We start from the raw sequence: 23,411 nt of genomic DNA, 5'->3' as shown, positions 1-23,411 counted from the left end.
TGTTATTAGGTTTTGTAATAAATATACTGTAATAGTAAGATAAAGACAGCAGGGAGACTGTAAAAGATAAAGGTAAAGGTACCCCTGCCCGTACGGGCCAGTCTTGCCAGACTCTAGGGTTGTGCGCCCATCTCACTCAAGAGGCCGGGGGCCAGTGCTGTCCGAAGACACTTCCGGGTCACGTGGCCAGCATGACAAGCTGCATCTGGCGAGCCAGCGCAGCACACGGAAACGCCGTTTACCTTCCCACTGGTAAGCGGTCCCTATTTATCTACTTGCACCCGAAGGTGCTTTCGAACTGCTAGGTTGGCAGGCGCTGGGACCGAGCAGCAGGAGCGCACCCCGCCACGGGGATTCGAACCGCCGACCTTTCGATCGGCAAGCCCTAGGCGCTGAGGCTTTTACCCACAGCGCCACCCGCGTCCTGCTATTAGGTTTTGTAATAAATATACTGTAATAGTAAGATAAGGACAGCAGGGAGACTGTAGACTACAATTTTAAAAAAATTTATGAAGGAAAAAGGTATATTTTCTAGTTGTTTCAAATACCTGTGGAGCTTCAAGTAAAAAGTTGGTTAGCACAGATAAACCTTGCAGTTGTGGCTTCTGAGTCGGTGTCCGAAATAGCCTTATAGCACCACCTGTGTCATTTATCATGGAGATCATTTGCTGGGAATAATAGGCAGCTGCGCACACAATGGGGCAAATCTGCTGGAGGTTCTTAGGCAGATATAAGACGACTCAGTGACACAACTCATTAGCGCCCTGGGGATTCATTAGGGAGTTAGATTCTAACCAAAGGTCCCCTAAGGTTTAAAGAACCTCTGAATTATCCGGCCGTCTTCCTTGATGGAATGGGTGCATTTTGCAAGGTAGGAATTTCCCTACATCTTCGTGGAATCTTGCTTTGTTGATGTGCTTGTAGAAAGGAAGGGACTTTGCTCTGAACGGTGGTGGGGAGTCAAGCAGATATTATTTTCTGAAAGCAGGATGTGCTTCAGCAGATGGGGACTCTAGGGGAAGCGGACTCCTCCGTTTACAGGTAGTCTCAGGATGCCCTTGGTTTAACATGCAGCACTTGGTAATTGAATTAGCTCCTGGGGTTTCTGGTGCTAATTTCATTAATGGGTTTCGAGCAGGTATCTCTTTAACACCCATGTCCTAAACACATTCAATAGAAGGAAGTAGCCTTCCTGGAAATCAAACTCGGAAGCACAAATAAACGCCAGACCCTGCTTACTACTGCAGCAGGTCCTGTAGCATATGGGCATCTAGAATATCTCTGCTCTTTTCTGTAGGTTCCAGGATATATTTATTTAATGCATCCCCCCCCCCTCCACAAACCTAGGACTTGGAATGAGTGATATAGGGCGTCTACTGTATTATCGGCTTAAAACGCAGCTAGGTCGTTCTTTTCCTCAATTCTGATGGAAGCTGTTTTTGGGAGGAATGTATCAGAATACAGTACAGGCAGCAAGCGATTTGCATGGGGGTTACCTTCCGGAACCCTGCACACATTGGTGGGGTGCATGTAAGGCCCCTTTCCGCTGCCACTCTTGCCCGATTCCACCACTTTTGTGACATTTTTTGGTGACGTTTTCAGGTCATGTCTGGGTTCCACGTGATGGTTGTGTGTGTGGGGTTCTGCACATATCAGATGTGCCTTATACGGTTGCTGTCTGTATTTCGTAAGAAATGACAGGATAGAAACAGGATAGCTATGGATTGTGGCTAACCATATAACACTGGCCCTGGAAGACCTACATTGGTTCACAGTACGTTTCTGCGCGCAAGTGTTGGTGCTGACCTTTAGAAGAAGAAGAAGAAGAGTTTGGATTTGATATCCCGCCTTTCACTCCCTTTTAAGGAGTCTCAAAGCGGCTAACATTCTCCTTTCCCTTCCTCCCCCACAACAAACACTCTGTGAGGTGAGTGGGGCTGAGAGACTTCAAAGAAGTGTGACTGGCCCAAGGTCACCCAGCAGCTGCGTGTGGAGGAGCGGAGACACGAACCCGGTTCCCCAGATTACGAGTCTATCGCTCTTAACCACTATACCACACTGGCTCTTTAAAGCCCTAAATGGCCTTGGCCCAGTACAGTGGTACCTCGGGTTACATACGCTTCAGGTTACCGACTCCGCTAACCCAGAAATAGTACCTCAGGTTAAGAACTTTGCTTCAGAATGAGAACAGAAATCATGCGGTGGCGGCATGGCGGCAGTGGGAGGCCCCATTAGCTAAAGTGGTACCTCAGGTTAAGAACAGTTTCAGGTTAAGAACAGACCTCCAGAACAAATTAAGTTCTTAACCCGAGGTACCACTGTATACCTGAAGGGGTGTCTCCACCCCACTGAGGTCCAGCTCCGAGGGCCTTCTGGTAGTTCCCTCACTGTGAGAAGTGAGGTTACAGGGAACCAGGCAGAGGGCCTTCTCGGTAGTGGCACCCATTCTGTGGAACGCCCTCCCATCCGATGTCAAGGAAATAAACAACTATCTGGCTTTTAGAAGACATCTGAAGGCAGCCCTGTTTAGGGAAGCTTTTAATGTTTGATGTTTTACTGAGCTTTTAATATTCTGTTGGGAGCCGCCCAGAGTGGGCAGGGTATAAATAACAACAACAACAACAACAACAACAACAACAACAACAACACATCCCAAACAGTGGTGGGCATTCACTAGATATGAAGTAAATGGGAGTGTGTGGGGTTAGAGGCATTCTCTATAACCCCAAATAACATCTACTTGACCCATTTTCCTCATTGAACTCTTATGCTGCATACTAGATTTGAAATCTGTGTTCCACACAGCACTCTCCTCTAAATCCCTCACTCCTCACTGGGAGACCTCTGGGGCTTCATTATGTCCACCAAGCTGCCTCTATTACTTTGAGTTATCACCAGTTCCTAGATGCCATGCATTTATGCTCAGTTACTGAAAAGCAGTGTGAGGGCAAGACGATGGTCCAAGGTGGCAGATCAGATGGGGGCGATGGAAGAAGTGGGCTCTCAAAGCTGTAGTTTTGACAACTCTGTAGAAGTTATTTATGATTTGCTAATCATTTTAGAATATGGTCAAGGGACGCATCTGAAATGCAAAGAGCCTGATGCCATGGACTGGCTGGTGGAAGGCACCAGCCGGGGAACCCCCCCAAAGGAGGAAGGGAAGATTGACCAAACCCAAAGAGGGCTCATTAATGGTTTCTCATCATCCTGGAAAAAAGTGACAAGTGGGGTGCTGTAGGGTTCTGTCCTGGGCCCATTGTTGGATGAAGGAATTGGATGAAGGAATTGAGGGGATGCTCATCAAATTTGCAGATGACGCCAAACTGGGAGCTGTAGCTAATGTTGCAGAAGACAGTATCGGGACTCAAGATGACCTTAATGGATTGAAGAACTGGGCCAAAACTAACAAAATGAATTTCAATAGGGACTGTTGTAAGGTTCTGCACTTGGGCAGGAAAAACCAGATGCACAAATATAAGATGGAGGACACCTGGCTTACTAGCAGTACACGTGAAAAGGGTCTTAGTGAACCAGAAGCTTAACAGCAAAAAAGGTAATATTATCCTAGGCTGCCTCAATAGAACCTGAGTCATACCTCAGGTTCCAGACGCTTCAGGTTGCGTTTTTTGAGGGTTATGGACCGCCGAAACCCGGGCTACTTCCGGGTTTCAGCGATCGCGCATGCACAGAAGTGCTAAATTGCGCTTTGTGCATGCGCAGAAGCGCCAAATCACAACCCGCGCATGCGCAGACACGCCACTGTGGGTTGCGGATGCTGTGGGTTGCGAACGTGCATCCCGTACGGATCACGTTCGCAACCCAAACATCCACTGTATAGTTCCCAACCAATGTTAGTAATAGAACTTGGTCAGACCATATCTGGATCATTGGTTCAGTTCTGGGTGCCACAATTTAAGGAGGATATTGACAAGCTGGAACATGTGCAGAGAAGGGCGACCAAGATGATCAAAGGTCTGGAAACCAAGCCTTATGGGGAACAGTTGAGGGAGTTGGGCATATTTAGCCTGGAAAAGAGGAGACTGAGAGGAGATCTGATAGCCATCTTCAGATATCTTAAGGGCTGCCACATGGAAGATGGAGCAAGCTTGTTTTCTCCTGCTATGGAGGGTAGAACCTGAACCAACAGTTTCAAGTTACAAGAAAGGAGATTTCAAGTAAACATCAGGAAGAACTTTCAGCCAGTAAGAGCTGTTGGATAGTGGAATGGTCTCCCTTGGAAGGTGGTGGACTCTCCTTCCTTGGAGGTTTTTAAGCAGAGGTTGGATGGCCATCTGCCATGGATGCTTTAGCTGAGATTCCTGAATTGCAGGGGGTTGGACTAGATGACCCCTGGGTCCCTTCCAACCCTACAGCTCTATGATTCTGTTCTATGAGATAATGTACAAAAGGCGTCATATTTGTTGAAATGTGAGTATTGGACAATATTGCATACAGGGATGTGTAAGCACTAAAATGCTGGTTAACTTTTCAGGCTGACAACAAAGAGCAAACTGAGGCAGAAATTGGGCAAACTGAATGGAAAAATGAGAAATGGAGAGAAACCGAAAGCGACAGATTTATCCATCCCAGTGGAGAGATAGGGAGAGGGAGAGGGCATATCTGTCAAGCGTCCCTTATTTAGCGGGACAGTCCCTTGTCCCAGCGCCATGTCCCGCTGCTGTCCCTTATTGATGATGTCCCTTAAATAAGCTACTGAAGGTAATGGGACCCTTTCTATGTCCAGCTGTCCTTTGTCAACAACAAATTGTTGCTGTTTTTTGTGTGTTGAATATATGATATATGGTACTTTATGGACCTAATAGGTATCTAAAGCCATTTGCACGCAACAAAATATGTATTTTATCAAAGTAATTGTTGATCCCTTATTTTGGCTGCTGATCCCTTATTTTCGAGGCTGCTGGTCCCTATTTTCAAATCTGTAAGCTATGGGGAGAGGGAGAGGGAGGGAGAGAGAGAGAGAGAGAGAGAGAGAGAGAGAGAGAGAGAGAGAATTAATAGAAATAGATTCCACATTGGACATAGAAGCCTGCAAATAGTGGATCTAGTACATTTTAGGTGACCAGTTTTTGGTCAGGTGAATAAAACTGAATGCTTTTGACTTCAAATGTAATAAGTGCCTGATTTCTGCAGCATTTGCGATGTCGTGGAGTTGGAGTAACTTAATGGAGAGGAGTGCGTTGAATAATTATCAATCATATTTGATCTGGTGCAGCCAGCCTTTCTGGATGGAGAGCAAATCCGAACGCCTTAAAGAGGCTGATGTGTCAAGGAAGTAAGTGGATTACACTGGGCTTCCTTTTTGTTTTTTTTAAATGAATCTAGGTTAGCATCTGCTTAGTGCCCTGCACACTCACACACACAGAGCGAACAGGACATTGTTGATCTAGGTTGGACTGCCCAATTTATATAAGCTCTATGCAGCTGACCCCTCCCCTCCCCCCCCCACAATAAATTCAGCAAACAAGTGATGAGGAAGTAGGAAGATGCAGCCGTGCATTTGGTGCTTGGGCCTAGGCAAACTTGGTCCTTCGGGTGTTTTGGGACTACAGTTCCCATCATCCCTGACCACTGGTCCTGTTAGCTAGGGATGATGGGAGTTGTAGTCCCAAAAAACATCTGGAGGGCCAAGTTTGCCTATAATAAATAATAATAATAATTTTTTATTTATACCCTGCCCTCCCCGGTTCAGAAACCGGGCTCGGGGCGGCTAACAACAAATTTAAAACACTGAATTGTAATACAACAAAAAGCAGCATAAAATACAGTATAAAAACACGAATAACAATAAAATTCAAAGTTCAAAAATCAGTTTGGGGGAAATCCATCCAATAAGCATTAGGTAGTCACCAGGGCTAGCTGGCTGAATTAGTCCTACTTGGGCCAGCGAGGAGGCCAGGGGAGAATTAGATGTGAGGTCTCAGAGCGGGCAATCTTCCTAAAAAGGGAGGGGGAGGGAAGAGAAGGGAAATAAAAGATCAGGCGGAATTCAAATTAAAGGCCAGGTGGAATAGCTCTGTCTAACAGTACCGACGGAAGGAGCTTAAATCCTGAAGGGCCCTAGTCTCATGGGACAGATCATTCCACCAAGTTGGAGCCATCACTGAAAAGGCCCTGGCCCTGGTGGAGGATAGTCTGACTTCCTTAGGGCCCGGGACCTCTAAACTATGGTTATTCATGGACCTTAAGGCCCTCTGCAGGGCATACCAGGAGAGGCGGTCCCATAAGTACAAGGGCCCTAAGCCACAAAGGGCTTTAAAGGTCAAAACCAGCACCTTGAACCTGACCCTGCACTTCACCGGGAGTCAGTGCAACTGGTAAAACACTGGGTGAATATGTTCCCATGGCAGGGACCCCGTGAGGAGCCTCGCTGCAGCATTCTGCACCTGCTGGAGTTTCTGGGACAGTTTCAAGGGCAGCCCCGCGTAGAGTGAATTACAGTAGTCAAGCCTGGAGGTGAGCGTCACATGGCTCACTGTGGCCAGATTGGGGCAGGAAAGGTAAGGGACCAACTGCTTAATGTGGTGAAGATGGGAAAACGTTGCCTTAGTTGTTGCTGCAACCTGCGCCTCCACGGAAAGGGAGGCGTCAAGGATTACACCCAAACTCTTAACGGAAGGCAATGGCACTAATTGGGCCCCCGCAAGAGAAGTGAGTTGGTCCCACATCCCCATGCCATCCCAACCCAGCCAGAAGACCTGTCTTTGAAGGATTTAGTTTCAATCGGCTCCCACGAAACCATCCAGCCACAGCCTCCAAGCATCTGGTCAGTGTGTCCGGGATCGAGTCGGTGTGGCCATCCATCAGCAGATAGAGCTGAGTGTCATCAGCATATTGGTGACAGCCCAGCCCGAAGCTCCGGACAATCTGGGCAAGGGGCTGCACAAAGATGTTAAAAAGCATCAGGGAGAGGATTGTGCCCTGCGGCACTCCACACACCAAGGAGTGGCGTGACGACATCTCCCTCCCTAGCGCCACCCTCTGTCCCCGACCAGAGATAAAAGAGCACAGCCATTTACGGGCTGTGCCCTGTATCCCCACATCGGTGAGGCTATACCGTGGTACCTCAGGTTAAGTACTTAATTCGTTCCGGAGGTCCGTTCTTAACCTGAAACTGTTCTTAACCTGAAGCACCACTTTAGCTAATGGGGCCTCCTTGCTGCTGCCGTGCCACCGGAGCACAATTTCTGTTCTCATCCTGAAGCAAAGTTCTTAATCTGAAGCACTATTTCTGGGTTAGCGGAGTCTGTAACCTGAAGCGTATGTAACCTGAAGCGTATGTAACCCGAGGTACCACTGTATATGCATGCAGAGTTCTTGCATGTGAGCAAGGACCTTGGTTAGACACTCTACATATTTAGAGTCTGCAGGTCAAGGAATAAAATCTCTTGTCAGCAAGAGGCAAGCTGTTTTTCTTGACAGCCCATCCCCTTTGCAGCACCACACTCCCAAAGAGGTGAACCGAAAGAGCATTCGAATCATGCAATACTGTTGGGCTTCGGCTTGTGCTCTTGGTTCCACCTCCTCCAGGCTCCGTGCCTGTCTAAATTGCACCCACTCACTGCCCGCCCAAACACTATCCCTCAGGTCCTGTACTAAAGTCCTTGTCTAATGGTCTTAACACCTGGAAACCCAATTGGATGAACACGGGTCACATGCTGCAGAGCACTCACACAGTTAAATTAAGGGTGAAATGTAAAAAGTCCAAATTCTCACCAGGTGTCCTTTAAAAAAATAGTCATAAGAAACCACATGAAGCAATGCCTTACTGATGCCGAAATGATTTTGGGGAGTCTATATGCTTATAGTTCAAAAGAGCGGTTTCAACCATTTTCTCTCTCCTTTTCCTGTTCTCTCTCTCTCTCTCTCTCTCTCTCTCTCTCTCTCTCTCTCTCTGACTACTGTAAGATATAGAATAGGTAAAGGGACCCCTGACCATTAGGTCCAGTAGTGGCTGACTCTGGGGTTCAGGCGCTCATCTCGCCGAAGTAGCCGGCGTACAGCTTCCGGGTCATGTGGCCAGCATGACTAAACCACTTCTGGCAAACCAGAGCAGCGCACGGAAATGCCGTTTACTTTCCCGCTGGGGCGGTACCTATTTATCTACTTGCAATTTGATGTGCTTTCAAACTGCTAGGTTGGCAGGAGCAGGGACCAGGGGCGCCGACTTATAAAAAATATTGGGGGGCCCCATACCAGGGTCCTGGGGGAGGGAGAACGCGAGAAGCAGCGCGAGCCTCTGAGAGAACGCGAGACCCCGCGCAGCTGCTGCTCCTGCCTCAAGGCAGCGGGTTGGCCGGGTAGGCATCGGTTCCTTGCTTGAGCAGGACCCCCGTGCCTGCCCGCCTCCCTCCAGGTAGACCGGGTAGGAACCTGTACCTTCGTATAGAAGCGCCAGGCGGCCGCAGGCAGGCAGGAAGGCAGCAGGCCAGGGTGCGTGGACGTCCCATGCCTGCCTGCCTGCCTGCCTTCTTCCAGGTAGACCGGGTAAGAACCTGGACCTTGGTATAGAAGGCAGGCTTGCAGGCAGGCGGCTGCTGCTGCTGTTCGGTCGGCGGCTCCTTTGCTTTGCTTGCTGCCGCCCAGGCCCCGGGAGCCACAGAGCCAGCGCCGCCTGAGGAGGAATATCCAGCCCATTCAGAGACGCTGCTGCTTCTCTCTCTCTCTCTCTCTCTCTCTCTCTCTTGTTGCTGTTCCGTTCGGATTCCCCCTCCCACCCGGCGGCTCCTCTGGCGCGTCCTGGTAGTAGCGGCGGCGGCGGCAGCAGCTCCTCCTGCAAAACACTTTCCCCTCTCCCTCGGTGTGTTTGTATTTGCGTGTGCGTGCGCGCGGCGAGCGAGTGCACCTCCTGCCTCTCTCTCCCTCTCTCTCTCCCCCGCCGTGCAATCTCCTCGGGACTCTCCAGTCCTTTTGATGTCGCCGCGGCCGCAGCGCTGGCCCACCAGACTTTACACGAAGGTTCGCGCACTAATAATTTTCTTAAATTATTGGGGGGGCTCCGCCCCCCAATCGAATTTTTGAGGGGGCTCGGGCCCCCTCAGGCCCCATGGAGTCGGCGCCTATGGCAGGGACCGAGCAACGGTCACCCTGTTGCGGGGATTCAAACCGCCAACCTTCTGATCGGCAAGTCCTAGGCTCTGTGGTTTAACCCACAGCACCACCCGCATCCCAAGATATAGCATAGTTTATGCCAATTTACAACTGGTAGTCAAGGAAGATGGGATGGCTGTGCCAGGTTTATGAGATTATAATGAAGAATTTGTTTTGACACAAATAAGTAAATGGGAAGACGATGACCATAGGAAACTGATGTTCACTGGTCCATCTAGTTCAGCATTGGCTATGCTCACTGGGTGAGCATAAAACCACTGAGCCTCTTGGGCTTGCCGATCAGAAGGTCGGCGGTTCGAATCCCCAAAAGGGGGTTTGCTCTCATTCAGTGCCAGATTTACATATAAGCTAAACAAGCTATATCTTAGGGCCCCACTCTCTTGGAGGCCCCAAATAAATTTAAAGGAAAAAAACACCTGGATGTACATTTCCAAAATATAAGCTAAAAAACAAATAAAACATAACCTACATACAGCAACAGTGTTTTGTGTTGTGTAGGCTCCTATGATGTAAGTAATGGGCCCTGCCTGCTAGCCTACTCCCTAAAATATCACTGGTTTGCTCAACAAACAGTGACAATTTTTTGTTGACAAAGGACAGCTGGACATATAAAGGGCCCCATTACCTTCAGTAGCTTAGGGCCTCGTCAAACCTAAATCCAGCCCTGCTCCCGTTGCTCCGTCCCAGCTCCTGATAACCTAGCAGTTCAAAAGCACGCCAGTGCAAGTAGATAAATAGGTACCACTGTGGCGGGAAGGTAAACAGCGTTTCCATGCTCTCTGGTTTCCGTCATGGTGTTTCTGATGTGCCAGAAGTGGTTTAGTCCTGCTGGCCACATGACCCGGAAAGCTGTCTGTGGACAAACGCCACTCACTTGACCTAAAAGTGAGATGAGTGCCACCTCCCCATAGTCACCTTTGACTGTACTTAACCGTCCAGGAGTCCTTTACCTTTTACCTTAAATGAGAGACTTTAACAGGGATTGAACCTGCAACCTTTCACTTGCAAAGCCTGTGCACTACCTGCCCCTGCCATCGTTTTAAAGAAAAAGGGCCCTTAGCTCCAACAATTGATGCTGGAAGGGACATATGAACGCAGGTAGCAACGGGATATAGGTATTTCCCTAATTTTGATCCTATATGAAAATTGTGAGACGCACCCTATTTTTAAAGCACAATCTGCTCCCATAAAGAATCTTGGCAATTGTAGTTTATCCACAGAGCTACAATTCCCAGCACCCTTTCCGGGTTCTTGGGTATGAGTGGGTGTGCTTTAAATGTATGGCGTATATGCAGACTTTAGTTGGAAATATATATCTTTGATTTGGGATACAATGTTTGGAGGATATGAATGATAACGGCACTATCTTGGCAACTTCTAAGTTTTGGCAGGTGGGGTTCTTTCTCATATCAGGAAAATTTACATTACTCGCAAGTTTTTCTTATATTATTTGCTTATTTCAACAATTTATTCAACACTTAACTTAGTTTCTAAGTGGCTTACAATGAGGTTACAAAAGAGATAGGAAAGATAAAATCAGTCAAAGATGTAAGTTTAATATGCATAAAGTGCTATGCTTGAATGCACTGTATTTTTAAAAAAAGCGCTTTGCAGAGAGGTTTGCATTGTCACTGGAATCCTGAGGGATCTCTCACAGCAGGAAGGTGAAAGCTGAGAACTCAGCGCCTTTGTCAGTCAATTGAGCTCAGCTCAGTGCTTTAACAAGCAAGTTGCTTAGGATCTCTGTCTGGTACCAGAGAGAGAAAACAATATTGAACTGTATTAAGGACTAAAAAGAAGCCTGGACTGCATTGGTTGATTGTTTAAGAGCTACTTTGTATTCTGGAACATTTATTTGCAACTATTTTAAGACTGTTTCCAGCAAAGCTTTGAAACTCATTCTTGTGGTGGGGAGGAAATCACATCTACTTTGCACAAGGTCTAGATAAGCAACTGTGACAATCTGCAATCCTATCCTACACCAAAGTTGTTAAGGGACTAGCACATCAATCCAAGAACTTTGAACTTGGCCTGGTGGCAGTAGGGACCTACTGATAACAAAATGTGGACTGCACAGTTTTGGAGACTCCATCAGCGCCTATTGTTTCAGGACATTTCAAAGCTACTTCTCCCACTTTCAATTATTATAAATTTCTGATAGGTGGTAGCAGGAAATCTCTAGGGAAGAACATAGAGGTTTGGAATAAGGACTTTAATAAGGTCATTCATCCTAATCAATGGAGGTAAATATTACTGCTGCTGATGAAAGTCTTGATATAAGACTGCAATGAATATAGTTTGAAATTATTCACAGAGTTTATTGGAGGCCTCAGAAATGCATACAAGTTGAAATTACTAAAGCTGAAATTAGAAGTATATTTTTGGATTATTAGACAATTTCTTGCTTATTTTGGCAAAGAAGTGCCTTTCCCCCCTTTTTTAGACGTTTCTAAATGTCGTTATTATTTATTTTATGTTTGTTATAGTGTATCATTAATAATAATTTGTCTTTGTGACATGTTTAGGTTTTATTTTTTTTTTAAAAAAAGGTTTTATCTCAATAGGGTTTATTGTGGGAGGGCTTGAGATGAAGTAAATGTAAAGGTAAAGGGACCCCTGACCATTAGGTCCAGTCATGGCCGACTTTGAGGTTGCAGCGCTCATCTCGCTTTACTGGCCAAGGGAGCTGGCGTACAGCTTCCGGGTCATGTGGCCAGCATGACTAAGCCACTTCTGGTGAACCAGAGCAGTGCACAGAAACGCCGTTTAACTTCCTGCTGGAGTGGTACCTATTTATCTACTTGCACTTTGACATGCTTTTGAACTGCTAGGTTGGCAGGAGCAGGGACCGAGCAACGGGAGCTCACCCCGTCGTGGGGATTTGAACCACAGACCTTCTGATCGGCAAGCCCTAGGCTCAGTGGTCTAACCCACAGCGCCACCCGTGTCCCTAAATTGCCTAGATGTTAGCCAGAATATAGGGATGCAGGTGGCGCTGTGGATAAAACCACAGTGCCTAGGACTTGCCGATCGTATGGTCGGCGGTTCGAATCCCCGCGGCGGGGTGAGCTCCCGTCGTTCGGTGCCAGCTCCTGCACACCTAGCAGTTCGAAAGCACGCTTAAAGTGCAAGTAGATAAATAGGTACCGCTTTATAGCGGGAAGGTAAACGGCGTTCCGTGTGCTGCGCTGGTGCAGGCTCGCCAGAGCAGCGATGTCACACTGGCCATGTGACCCGGAAGTGTCTGCGGACGGCGCCGGCTCCCGGCCTCTAGAGTGAGATGAGCGCACAACCCTAGAGTCTGTCAAGACTGGCCGGTACGGGCAGGGGTACCTTTACCTTTACCTTTACTAGCCAGAATATATTGCTTGATATATAACCATTTGAAAGTTATTTCTGTAAACTTGTTATTAACTTGTTCTGTACACTTGTAACTCTCCAACTATTTGACTTCACCCCTGAAGGCGTTACTCTTCCGTGGTCTCCCAAAACAGATGGATGTCAACCAACCAGACAATAGCATTGTTAATAGGAAAAAAAAGTTAAGAGGAAGATAAGGGAAGGAGCCAATGGGAGAGCTAGCCAGGAGTTGCAGATGTTATGTTCTGTCCTTTCACCTGGGACATTTGCAAGGAATAAGCATGTGATCGCCCTGGTCTTCAGCAGCAGTCAGGTCAACTGACTCGGAAGAGGAGGGACCACAGAGTGCTGGTGGTTTCTCTTGTCCTGCAGGATAACTGGGCAAGTCCTTTTTTTCACAGCATGAGAGATGACATCATTTGTTGAAGTGATATTTGTTTGCTGTTGTAACCTTTAGATGATGGAGGACAAGTTTGGCGTGACAAATGATCCTTGTGTTATGCTTTTGAAGCAACAGGTTAGGGTATGGCACCTACATTTCTTGACCCATTATTTCATCAGTTCCTTATCCCCCCAGTCCTCTCCTGCCTCCCATGGGGCAAAACCGTAGCTCTAGAGCAGGGGTCAGCAAACTTCCACCGCCCTCAGACCATGTGGTGGGCCAGACTATATTTTGAAAAAATAAAATGAACGAATTCCTATGCCCCACAAATAACCCAGAGATGCATTTTAAATAAAAGAACACATTCTACTCATGTAAAAACATGCTGATTCCCGGACCGCCTGCAGGCCGGATTTAGAAGGCGATTGGGCCGGATCTGGACCCTGGGCCTTAGTTTGCCGACCCATGCCCTAGAGCAGTGGTGTCCAAACTTTTTTTCAAAGAGGGCCAGATTTGATGAAGTGAAGGGCCGTGAGGGCCGACCAAACTTGTTGAGCTTTTTTCAGGGTTGAAGTTGTTGAAGTTTTTTTAGGATTTTACCCCAGGAAATAAACTGCCACAGGGGCTGGATTAAACTGACTGGCGGGCTGGATTAGGCCCCCGGAATGGACTTTGGACATGCCTCCCCTAGAGGATGAGCCAGATAATCAAAGGACAACCATCACATTCTGCCCTGGTGCCTGAGATGTTTAAAGCATAGGTAGAGATCTCCTGGTTGAGAACTTTGATGTTATGTACATCTCTGCCACATGGCAGAAAGTAACTTTCTAAATGCAAATGTTTTTAAATCACTTCAAGCATAGATCATTAATACAGTTGTACCTCGGGTTACATACGCTTCAGGTTACATATGCTTCAGGTTACAGACTCCGCTAACCCAGAAATATTACCTCAGGTTAAGAACTTTGCTTCAGGGTGAGAACAGAAATCGTGCTCCAGCGGCGCGGCGGCAGCAGGAGGCCTCATTAGCTAAAGTGGTACCTCAGGTTAAGAACAGTTTCAGGTTAAGAACGGACCTCCGGAACAAATTAAGTACTTAACCCGAGGTACCACTGTACTACAAATATTTACAATGCATCAGCCAGCAGGTTTACTGATTTCTAAATATTAGCAGCTAATATCTTTCTTTAGATGAAAATGAGCCGTATTTCCATTTTGCCCAATTTAGAATAGTAACATAAATACATGAACAACTGGCCAATAAAATCCATTTTCCTTGTTTGCATTCTATCAAATTTTAGATTTCCGTGTAACACTTTTTAAATGTAAATGCACAGAAGCACTTTAATCCTCACTTTTTTTTTAAAAAAAAAATCTGGACAGGATTCCTGTACTTTTAACACCTGAACAGTATATTAACACCTCCAACATGTCTGCCTTTCCCCAAAAATGGAGATGGCTTTTCTTGTTCAATTTGTGCCTTTCAGGCATGTGTTAAGGACATGGAAAACATGCCAAAATAAAGGCAGCAGCCCTAACATAGGTGGAACTCACACAATGCATAATAATAATAATAATAATTATAATTATAATAATTTATTATTTATACCCCGCCCATCTGGCTGGGCTTCCCCAGCCACTCTGGGCGGCTTCCAATAGAATATTAAAATACTATAATACATCAAACATCAAGAAAAGTTTGGTTTAATCATAACTGATAAATATTGCCAATTTTGTATGACAGTTGTTCTCTGACATCAACACAGAAACAGCTGCCTGTAAGTGTAGCCATATGTCGCCCCCTCAATTAATTACTCCACACAGCATTGATTTTTTTTTATTAGTACATACTTCAAATAATACCCTCACCCTCCCCTTCCCCATTTAATTCCCCCAGCTTTTGATTTGTGACCTATACCAGTGCTGTGATGCATTGATTGGTCTTGTCGCTGATGGATTAAGCTACCAATATAACACACTGCAAGTTTGCAGAGAACACACACACACACACACACACACAGAGAGAGAGAAGCCCTGCCCATAACAGAATGGAAAAGGAACAGCAGCTGAAAACTGCCTGATTCTTCCAGCCACTGTCTTCAGGGTAAGCAGAGCTTCTCTACACGATTTCTTCTCCACTTGAGGAGGCAGCTTGCCTGGAATCGCCAGAGAGAGTTTCAGGTTTGCTAAGCAAAACGGAACACTTTAAGGATCTTGGACGCACCCTTTGCCATTGCAATGAAGAGATGAACTGAAGAGTAAAGATGTACGGGAATTATCCACACTTCATTAAGTTTCCCACAGGCTTTGGGAGTAAGTATTTCACGAATGGTTTCAGATTTCTGCTTTTGGATGCAAATAGCAATTGAACAACCTAGGCACAGGGGAAAAAATGCAGAAGTGGCGGGGGGGGGGGAGAGCAGAAGAGAAGAGAATTAAATTTATGCATTGTTAAATCAGAAGCTGCTTTCTAACGGGGAAAGCAATGCATTCCTAGAGGGTGGGGTGTTTCTGTGGGGTTTCTTTAAAGTTTGATGAGAGCTTATGGCTTTTATATGGTGAGTTTGTTATGCAAATAGTCAGTGTGATAGAGTGATGTTGCAGCATCTTACAGCGATTTTACCAAATACTTGCTTGTCAGAAACAGGTGAATGAAAGCCATCTCTTAGCTTCTTTTGTGCTAAACAAATTCAGACTGGGGGCGGGCACCCACAAGAACCACAATCATCTCATGGAAATAGTGAACCAGCGTACTGCCTCAGATTGTATACGGGAGCCCTCAAAAACTTATCTTCACAAAGAAAACTGGTATGTGGCAAGAGAAGGGCAAAAAGCCTAGTCTTCTATGTACAGAGTTGCTGTTATTGTTAAATGGAGCAGCCTGTAATCTTGCGAGCGCCAAACCTGCAGCCTGGCTGGCCTAAAGACACATTTATCCCCTTACTGAGGACTAGACACTAGACTTTGGGCAAAGTAAGAGAGCATACCATGGATTTGTTGCATTTAGATTGAGTGAGGTAAGTAAAGGTGCTATATTTGTATGTGACCTACTTGCCACAGGAAGTACATAGTGGAGTGGAGCACTAAATATAATATGGAGAGAGAGACAGAAAAGCTCCAAAGTATTTTTGGACTGAGAGCATCCAAGTCCTGTGTTTGGATACTCCCCAGCCTCCTTTCTCTGGGCTTACTCGGACAATAGGAGAGATGTGGGCTTCCATAATAATAATAATAATAATAATAATAATAATAATAATAATAATAATAATAATTTATTTATACCCCGCCCATCTGGCTGGGCTTCCCCAGCCACTCTGGGGGGCTTCCAAAAAAAAGTTAAAATACTGTAATACATCAAACATTAAAAGCTTCCCTAAACAGGGCTGCCTTCAGATGTCTTCTAAAAGTCTGGTAGTTGTTGTTCTCTTTGACATCTGGTGGGAGGGTGTTCCACAGGGAGGGCACCACTGCCGAGAAGGCCCTCTGCCTGGTTCCCTGTAACTTGGCTTCTCGCAGTGAGGGAACCGCCAGAAGGCCCTCGGTGCTGGACCTCGGTAGAACGATGGGGGTGGAGACACTCCTTCAGATATACTGGACCGAGGCCGTTTAGGGCTTTAAAGGTCAGCACCAACACTTTGAATTGTGCTCGGAAACGTACTGGGAGCCAATGTAGGTCTTTCAAGACCGGTGTTATATGGTCTTGGCGGCCACTCCCAGTCACCAGTCTAGCTGCCGCGTTCTGGATTAGTTGTAGTTTCCGGGTCACCTTCAAAGGTAGCCCGACGTAGAGTGCACTGCAGTAGTCCAAGCCATCTCCGCCATGTGTCTCTGCCTCTCTTTCCTCTTAAAATGTGATCAAACTTACTAGGCGATATCCAGCTAACACATTCTGTCATGCATATGGTTGTATCCAATTCGTTCTGTCCATGCAAGGATTCTTGCACGAGCAACAGAACTTTCCCACCTCTCACATCCCCGTGCACTCCCAAAATCCACTCCGGAGGTTTGTGGGAAACCCCAGAACAGATTTAGGTGGTGTGCAGGGAGAGGGAGAAGGGGGAGAGTTTGACTGCACAAATTGAAATCCTTGCGCCGACAGAGCGTGTTACTTAGCGCTGCCTTGGATACAGCATGGCAAGGCGTCACTGCGCCTTGTGTTTCCCCCAGTCAACAAATGAGGCGACAAAGCACAGTGATGTCACACATACCGTTCATTGCATTTACATTTGGGTTTTATGGGGACCAGGGGGCAGAGAGGCCTGGAGCAGTGGCAGGAATGCCTTTCAAGGGATCCCTAAGCAGCTTAGGAAGGTGACTTTTGGCTCATCGCCGTCCTGTCCTGGGGCCCTGATGATGTCTCCACTGAGAATGCTAATGACCTGCCTCAGATGGCTGTTTGGGGGAGCATGTGCTTCATAAAATGTTAGATACTCAGTGTTTTCCTTCCAGAAAAAAAAACTGTGCTGGTACTGCATACCAGGCACAGGGCCTTCTCTGTAGTGGCACCCGCCCTGTGGAACATCCTTCCACCAGAAGTCAAGGAAATAAACAAGTACCTCGGATTACAGACGCTTCCAGTTGTGTGTTTTTGGGTTGCGCACCACGCCGAACCTTGAAGTACCGGAATGGGTTACTTCCTGGCTTCGACACTCGCGCATGCGCAGAAGCGCTAAATCGCGCTTTGCGCATGTGCAGAAGCGCCGAATCGTGACCCGCGCATGCACAGACGAGGCGCTGCGGGTTGCGAACGTGCCTCCCGCACGGATCACATTCGCAACCCGAGTGTCCACTGCATCTGACTTTAAGAAGACATCTGAAGGCAGCCTTTTTTAGGGAAGTTTTTAATGTTTGATGTTTTATTGTGTTTTTAATATCCTGTTGGAAGCCATTCAGAGTGGCTGGGGAGGCCCAGTCAGATGGGCGGGGTATACTGTAAGTAATAAATTATTATTATTATTATTATTATTATTATTATTATTATTATTATTATTACCATTGAGTACCTCCAGGGGGAAAACACTGTAAGATACTCATTAAATGGATGTTCTCAGTGAACAAGAGTTGGGGATATTGTGCGAGGCACAGAGAAGCCAGAGTTATTGGAATCAGTACTGCAGGTGATGGCAGAGTCAGGCAAGGGATTTCAGCAGAAATCTTCTATCCTGAAGTTCACCCATATTATTGGCTGTGGGGTGATAATGGGGGGGGGGGGTTAATCTGATCATGGGGTGGCTAAAAGTTAAAAGAGGTAGAATAAGCTAAAAGTTAAAAGAGGGCCAGCAACTGTTCAGTAGTAATTCCGTGCCCCCACACCACTAAAAAAATACATTTGTGTATCCAGTGATGGATAATGTTGGTCTAATAGAGTAGCCAACTTTTTCTCCTTGTCGGGATTTCCTGTAATGTTAGCAGTTACAGGAAATTCTGCATGTAAAACTCCTCTTGGAATGTAAATACAGTGACAGGAGGAAGCTTCCTTTGCTAAAATCCTGCTTCTCATTCAGTTTTGAAATGCATGGGTGCCCTGCTTGAAAGAGAGCGGGTAAGTTGCATGCGATGTTTGGTTCCGGCTGGGTGAAACCCACCTGCCACTATGTCTTCAGAAATGAAATTAAAATATGGGTCATTTGACACTCAAATATTCTGGTGACTGGGAGTTTTGGAAAGTAAATGTCTGGTAGTTTCAGATAGCTGCTGGCTGTTTGGCCGTAACAACAACAACAACAACAACAACAAGAACAACAACAACAACAACAACAACAACAACAACAACAACAATTTATACCCCGCCCTCCCCAGCCAAGACCAGGCTCAGGGTGGCTAACAACCAATAAAAAACAAGTTGATTGAAATACAACTTAAAAAACAAGATTAAAATACAACATCAAAACATTAAAAAACATTCATTCATTCATTCATTCATTCATTCATTCATTCATTCATTCATTCAGTTATATTGGCATGGAGGCAGGTAGTATGCTGAGCTATACCTCCTGCCCTGTCCCTCCTCTTTTCATCACCTTCCTCCAAGTTTGACCCTCAACTGGTGGGAGCTACAGCCATTGTTCCCTGTCCTTCTGGGTACAATAGATGCACGTTCCCTAATTCTTTTTACACATGTGGGCATGTTTGTTAGAGGCACAGAAGTGCTGGACTTCTGCTTAAATGCAAATAAAACAATTTGCAAGGCTGCTTGCTCACAATGTTACTCTGGGACATGCATTGCGATTGAGAAAGGGCCGCGCTCCCTGTTGTTCAGCTCGTGCAACGCTTCAGGATTTCATCAAGCTCTTCCCTCGGCTGCAAAAAGTTGCTGCCGTCGACCCTGGGAAATAAGTCCCATCGACTCTGTCGTGTCTTTGTACTGTTCCTGTACTCTTATCAGCAGACCGGCGCGCGCGGAGATTCAACAGGTAAAGCTTTTCTGTGCCTAAAACGGCAGGAAAAGCTACGCTTGCTAAATTTCTGTGTGTCAGGTTTCCCTTCAAGGCACAAGAACAGGGCCAGCACATAGAAGTTGCTGGTTCTAAAACTGGTTAGGTTGCACCCAGTTAGGTCCCATTAGGTCCAGTCATGACCAACTCTGGGGTTGCGATGCTCATCTCGCTTTATTGGCCGAGGGAGCCGGCGTACAGCTTCCGGGTCATGTGGCCAGCATGACTAAGCCGCTTCTGGCGAACCAGAGCAGTGCACGAAAATGCTGTTTACCTTCCTGCCGGAGCGGTACCTATTTATCTACTTGCACTTTGACGTGCTTTCGAACTGCTAGGTGGCAGGAGCAGGGACCGAGCAATGGGAGCTCACCTCGTCGCAGGGATTCGAACCACTGACCTTCTGATCGGCAAGTCCTAGGCTCTGTGGTTTAACCCACAGCGCCACCCGCATCCCCTTAGGTTGCCTTCCCACAGTCTAAACTGAAGCCAATGGGTAGGTCTGAAATGAAGCCCAAATTCCATCTGTGGGACGGTAGAAAGACCCGCCGCCGTTCCCAATGAAACCGAAAGAAATGTGGGACTCGGAGGATGCTTTCAGAGCGTAAGCAGTGGCAGCCTGTGAATGAGCTGGCTTTTTCAGTTCCCCAAATCGGGTCAGTATAATTTGCATGTTATGATTCGAGTAGTTTCCTAGTTATGAAAAAGAAGTGGTGGGCTGGAAGAGTTAAGCGATTGCCCTGCCCCTAGCTTTCCCTCTCCAAATTGTCCCTTCCCAGCGCTGCTTTGCAGCAAATAATTGGGTCACTGGGCTTTCCTTACACACTCTTGCATGTGATGTGTAGTTGAAACATCGAAGCTTGGATAAAAATTGAGGCAATTGAGAAACTGGAGTCATTTATCAGCTTTACATATGCTTAGAGAGGCTGTGATAGCCTTCATCACCTGCTCCTCCTCTTCTTATGTGCAAATATTCCTTTGTGTGTCTCCCTCCCAACTCTTTTTCTCAGTCTTCACACTTTTATAGATGGGTTTATAGCTCCGATTCTGACATTTAGCAGATAAAAATAAGGACATCACTTGGCAAAACCTCCACTTGCGTGTCAAGGACACCCAAGACACCCCTGAATAAAAACACGGTTCACACATCATTTTTGTTTTGGTTTTTGGCATAATTTTGGCCACGACTTTATTGAATTACAGCATGTGAGTGGTTGCTTAGGCATTGGTTAGCAACTATCTGTTCCCACTTGGAGGTAGGAACAGAACTGACAACCACACCCATGCGGAAGTCAGCAAGGGTAAACATTTTTGGGGAGAGAATAGAGCTGGGTGCCAGGCTCCCACCTCTCCCCAAATGCTCCCAGGGGCTCTTGCGTGGCCCTAGCCCCTTGCCAGGGGTTCGGACAAGAGCATGGCGAGCCCCTAGATTCCTTTAATGGAATACTCTTGCAGCAGCAGCATTGGAGGGGCAGGCACAGCCAACCACATCCCCTCCACATCTTTTTCAATAGTCCATGTTTTATATAACTCCATTATCTCCATAGGACTTGCCACATTACAAGTGTTATTGCAATCCTGCTAGTGTTTTCATCTGTTTGCGTGTTCAGACCCAGAGACCTCCCCCTAAATAAACGCACAATTGACTCAAATTTTAGTTTCGTTTTTTGGCAGAATTTAGGCCACAACTTTATTGATTACAGAAAAGTGAGTGGTTGCATAGGCTCTGGTTTGACTAGCACCCTTGCAGGTAGCGCTGACCCAGAGCTCCATCATAGGTCAGCCAAGGGTGAACACCTGAGGTAGGTGAAAAGCTCAGGAACAGACTATGTCCCCAGATGCTCCCCTGGACTCAGGCATGGGCACAACCCCCTCACAGGGTTGGCCAAACCAAGTTGAGTCCCTGGATTCCTTTAATGGAATGCCTTTCACAAGTTGTTTTTTTTCAAAAAAATTTTTATTGGTTTTCACAACATTATAAACAAACAAACAAACAAACAAACAAACAAACACATAAGACAAACATAAATCATAGCCTTATTGAAAATTACACTTATTAACATTGTTAAGTGACTTCCTCGCTTCCCCTTGGTTGAATTTCATTGCATGTCCTTTTAACGGTTTTCCAAATCACAGTTCTTATAAAATTTAACTTAAACATTAACATCCTTAGATCTTCACATTATGAAATTAAACATATTAATTCATCACTTAACATAAATAAAATCCTAAGCCAATTGAGTATCTGCAAGCTGTTTTCATTTAATTTAATTTAACATTTTTAACTAAGTAATCATTAAATTTAATCAATTCTTCCTGATACTCCTCCTCCTTCTGGTCGCGGACTCTTCTGGTTAGGTCGGCTAGCTCCGAAAAATCCATCATCTTCATCTGCCATTCTTCTATCGTTGGTAATTCTTGGGTTTTCCACTTTTTAGCTAACAAAATACGAGCAGCAGTTGTGGCATACAAAAATAATTTAATATCTTTCTTGGGCATTTCCAAACCTGTTATTCCAAGAAGAAAGGCTTCTGGTTTCTTTATAAATGTATATTTCAACATTTTTTTCAATTTGTTATAAATCTTTCCCCAGAAGTCTTTCACCTTGGGACAGGTCCACCACATATGATAAGAGGTTCCTTCCTTTTCTTTACATTTCCAACATAGATTGTCACAGTTATGATATATCTTTGCTATACCCTTCACAAGTTGTGACGATTTGCAGGCGAAACCCAAATGGCAACAGCCAATCAGCTAAGTGGGGAAATTCCAGGAAGCTTGTACCAAGGAGGGACGCGGGTGGCGCTGTGGGTTAAAGCCTCAGCGCCTAGGATTTGCCGATCGAAAGGTTGGCGGTTCGAATCCCCGCGGCGGGGTGCGCTCCCGTTGCTCTGTCCCAGCGCCTGCCAACCTAGCAGTTCAAAAGCACCCCTGGGTGCAAGTAGATAAATAGGGACCGCTTACTAGCGGGAAGGTAAACGGCGTTCCGTGTGCTGCGCTGGCTCGCCAGATGCAGCTTGTCACGCTGGCCACGTGACCCGGAAGTGTCTGCGGACAGCGCTGGCCCCCGGCCTATAGAGTGAGATGGGCGCACAACCCTAGAGTCTGTCAAGACTGGCCCATATGGGCAGGGGTACCTTTACCTTTTACCTGTACCAAGGATGATCTTTGGACTCTCAGACTCAGGGAGAGGTGATATTGGCACTTCTCTTAACTTCTTCAACCTTGCTTGTTCCTACCTCTTTCTGAGTTTAGTCTCGTTTACCAAATTCCTCTCCTTACACAAACTGAGTTTTGCTTGCTTATCTTACATCTTTCATTGCCCTTTCCCCTCCATATTTGGGAAGTGGCTATGTTGTTTGAGGGGGCAGGACTTTTGTGGGGGGGGGGCAGAACCGATGTGATTGGCCAGTTATTTAAGTACAGTGGTACCTCGGTTTTCGAACGTCTCCGTTGACGAACGTTTTGGAACCCAAACGCCGAAAACCCGGGAATAAATGCTTCCATTTCCGAACGTTCCTCGGACGTTGAACGACTTCCACTGTGTGTTTTTCAATTTTCTCAGTTGATTTTGCAGGCTGCCCTTTGAGCCTTGGTTTTCAAACGTTTCGGAAGTTGAATGGTCTTCCGGAATGAAAGTAGCTCAGCCTATCTCACACTGCCAAGCTGCCATCCTGACTTGGGTGCTGTTTATTTAACCAACCTTTTTTCATTCTATAACAACCTGTGTATAAAAACAAATAAACAGCAACCTGTATGTTCCTTTATTCCAACCTCTGGTCTATTGCCTTTAGTAAAGTTAAAGGGACCCCTGACCATTAGGTCCAGTCGTGGCTGACTCTGGGGTTGCGGCGCTCATCTCGCTTTATTGGTCGAGGGAGCCGGCGTACAGCTTTTGGGTCATGTGGCCAGCATGACTAAGCCGCTTCTGGAGAACCAGAGCAGCACACAGAAATGCCGTTTACCTTCCCACCGGAGTGGTACCTATTTATCTACTTGCACTTTGACATGCTTTCGAACTGCTGGGTTGGCAGGAGCAGGGACTGAGCAACGGGAGCTCACCCCGTCGTGGGGATTCGAACTGCCGACCTTCTGATCGGCAAGTCCTA

General features: G+C 46.4%; 1 protein-coding gene across 4 annotated transcripts in view; it reads left to right on the top strand.

Moving 5' to 3' along the window:
• Positions 1-23,411, top strand: part of RXRG (retinoid X receptor gamma) — an 83,295-nt gene that overhangs the window by 14,458 nt on the left and 45,426 nt on the right. Inside the window, exon 3 of one of the 4 annotated variants that reach the window (XM_077928290.1) lies at positions 6,369-6,518. The exons of 2 other annotated variants lie outside the window; for them this stretch is intronic. Coding sequence is in view for 1 of the 2 variants with exons in the window: in XM_077928288.1 (XP_077784414.1) it covers positions 15,136-15,184 (49 nt within the window). In the remaining variant the exon portion in view is untranslated. Of the gene's footprint in view, positions 1-6,368; positions 6,519-14,880; positions 15,185-23,411 lie in introns of those variants that run through there. One more of the 4 variants, XM_077928288.1, reaches the window with a different exon arrangement.

The sequence above is a fragment of the Podarcis muralis genome, chromosome 5, assembly GCF_964188315.1.
Source record: "Podarcis muralis chromosome 5, rPodMur119.hap1.1, whole genome shotgun sequence".
Taxonomy (NCBI): Eukaryota; Metazoa; Chordata; class Lepidosauria; order Squamata; family Lacertidae; genus Podarcis; species Podarcis muralis.
This window is presented reverse-complemented; position numbering and strand designations above follow the sequence as displayed.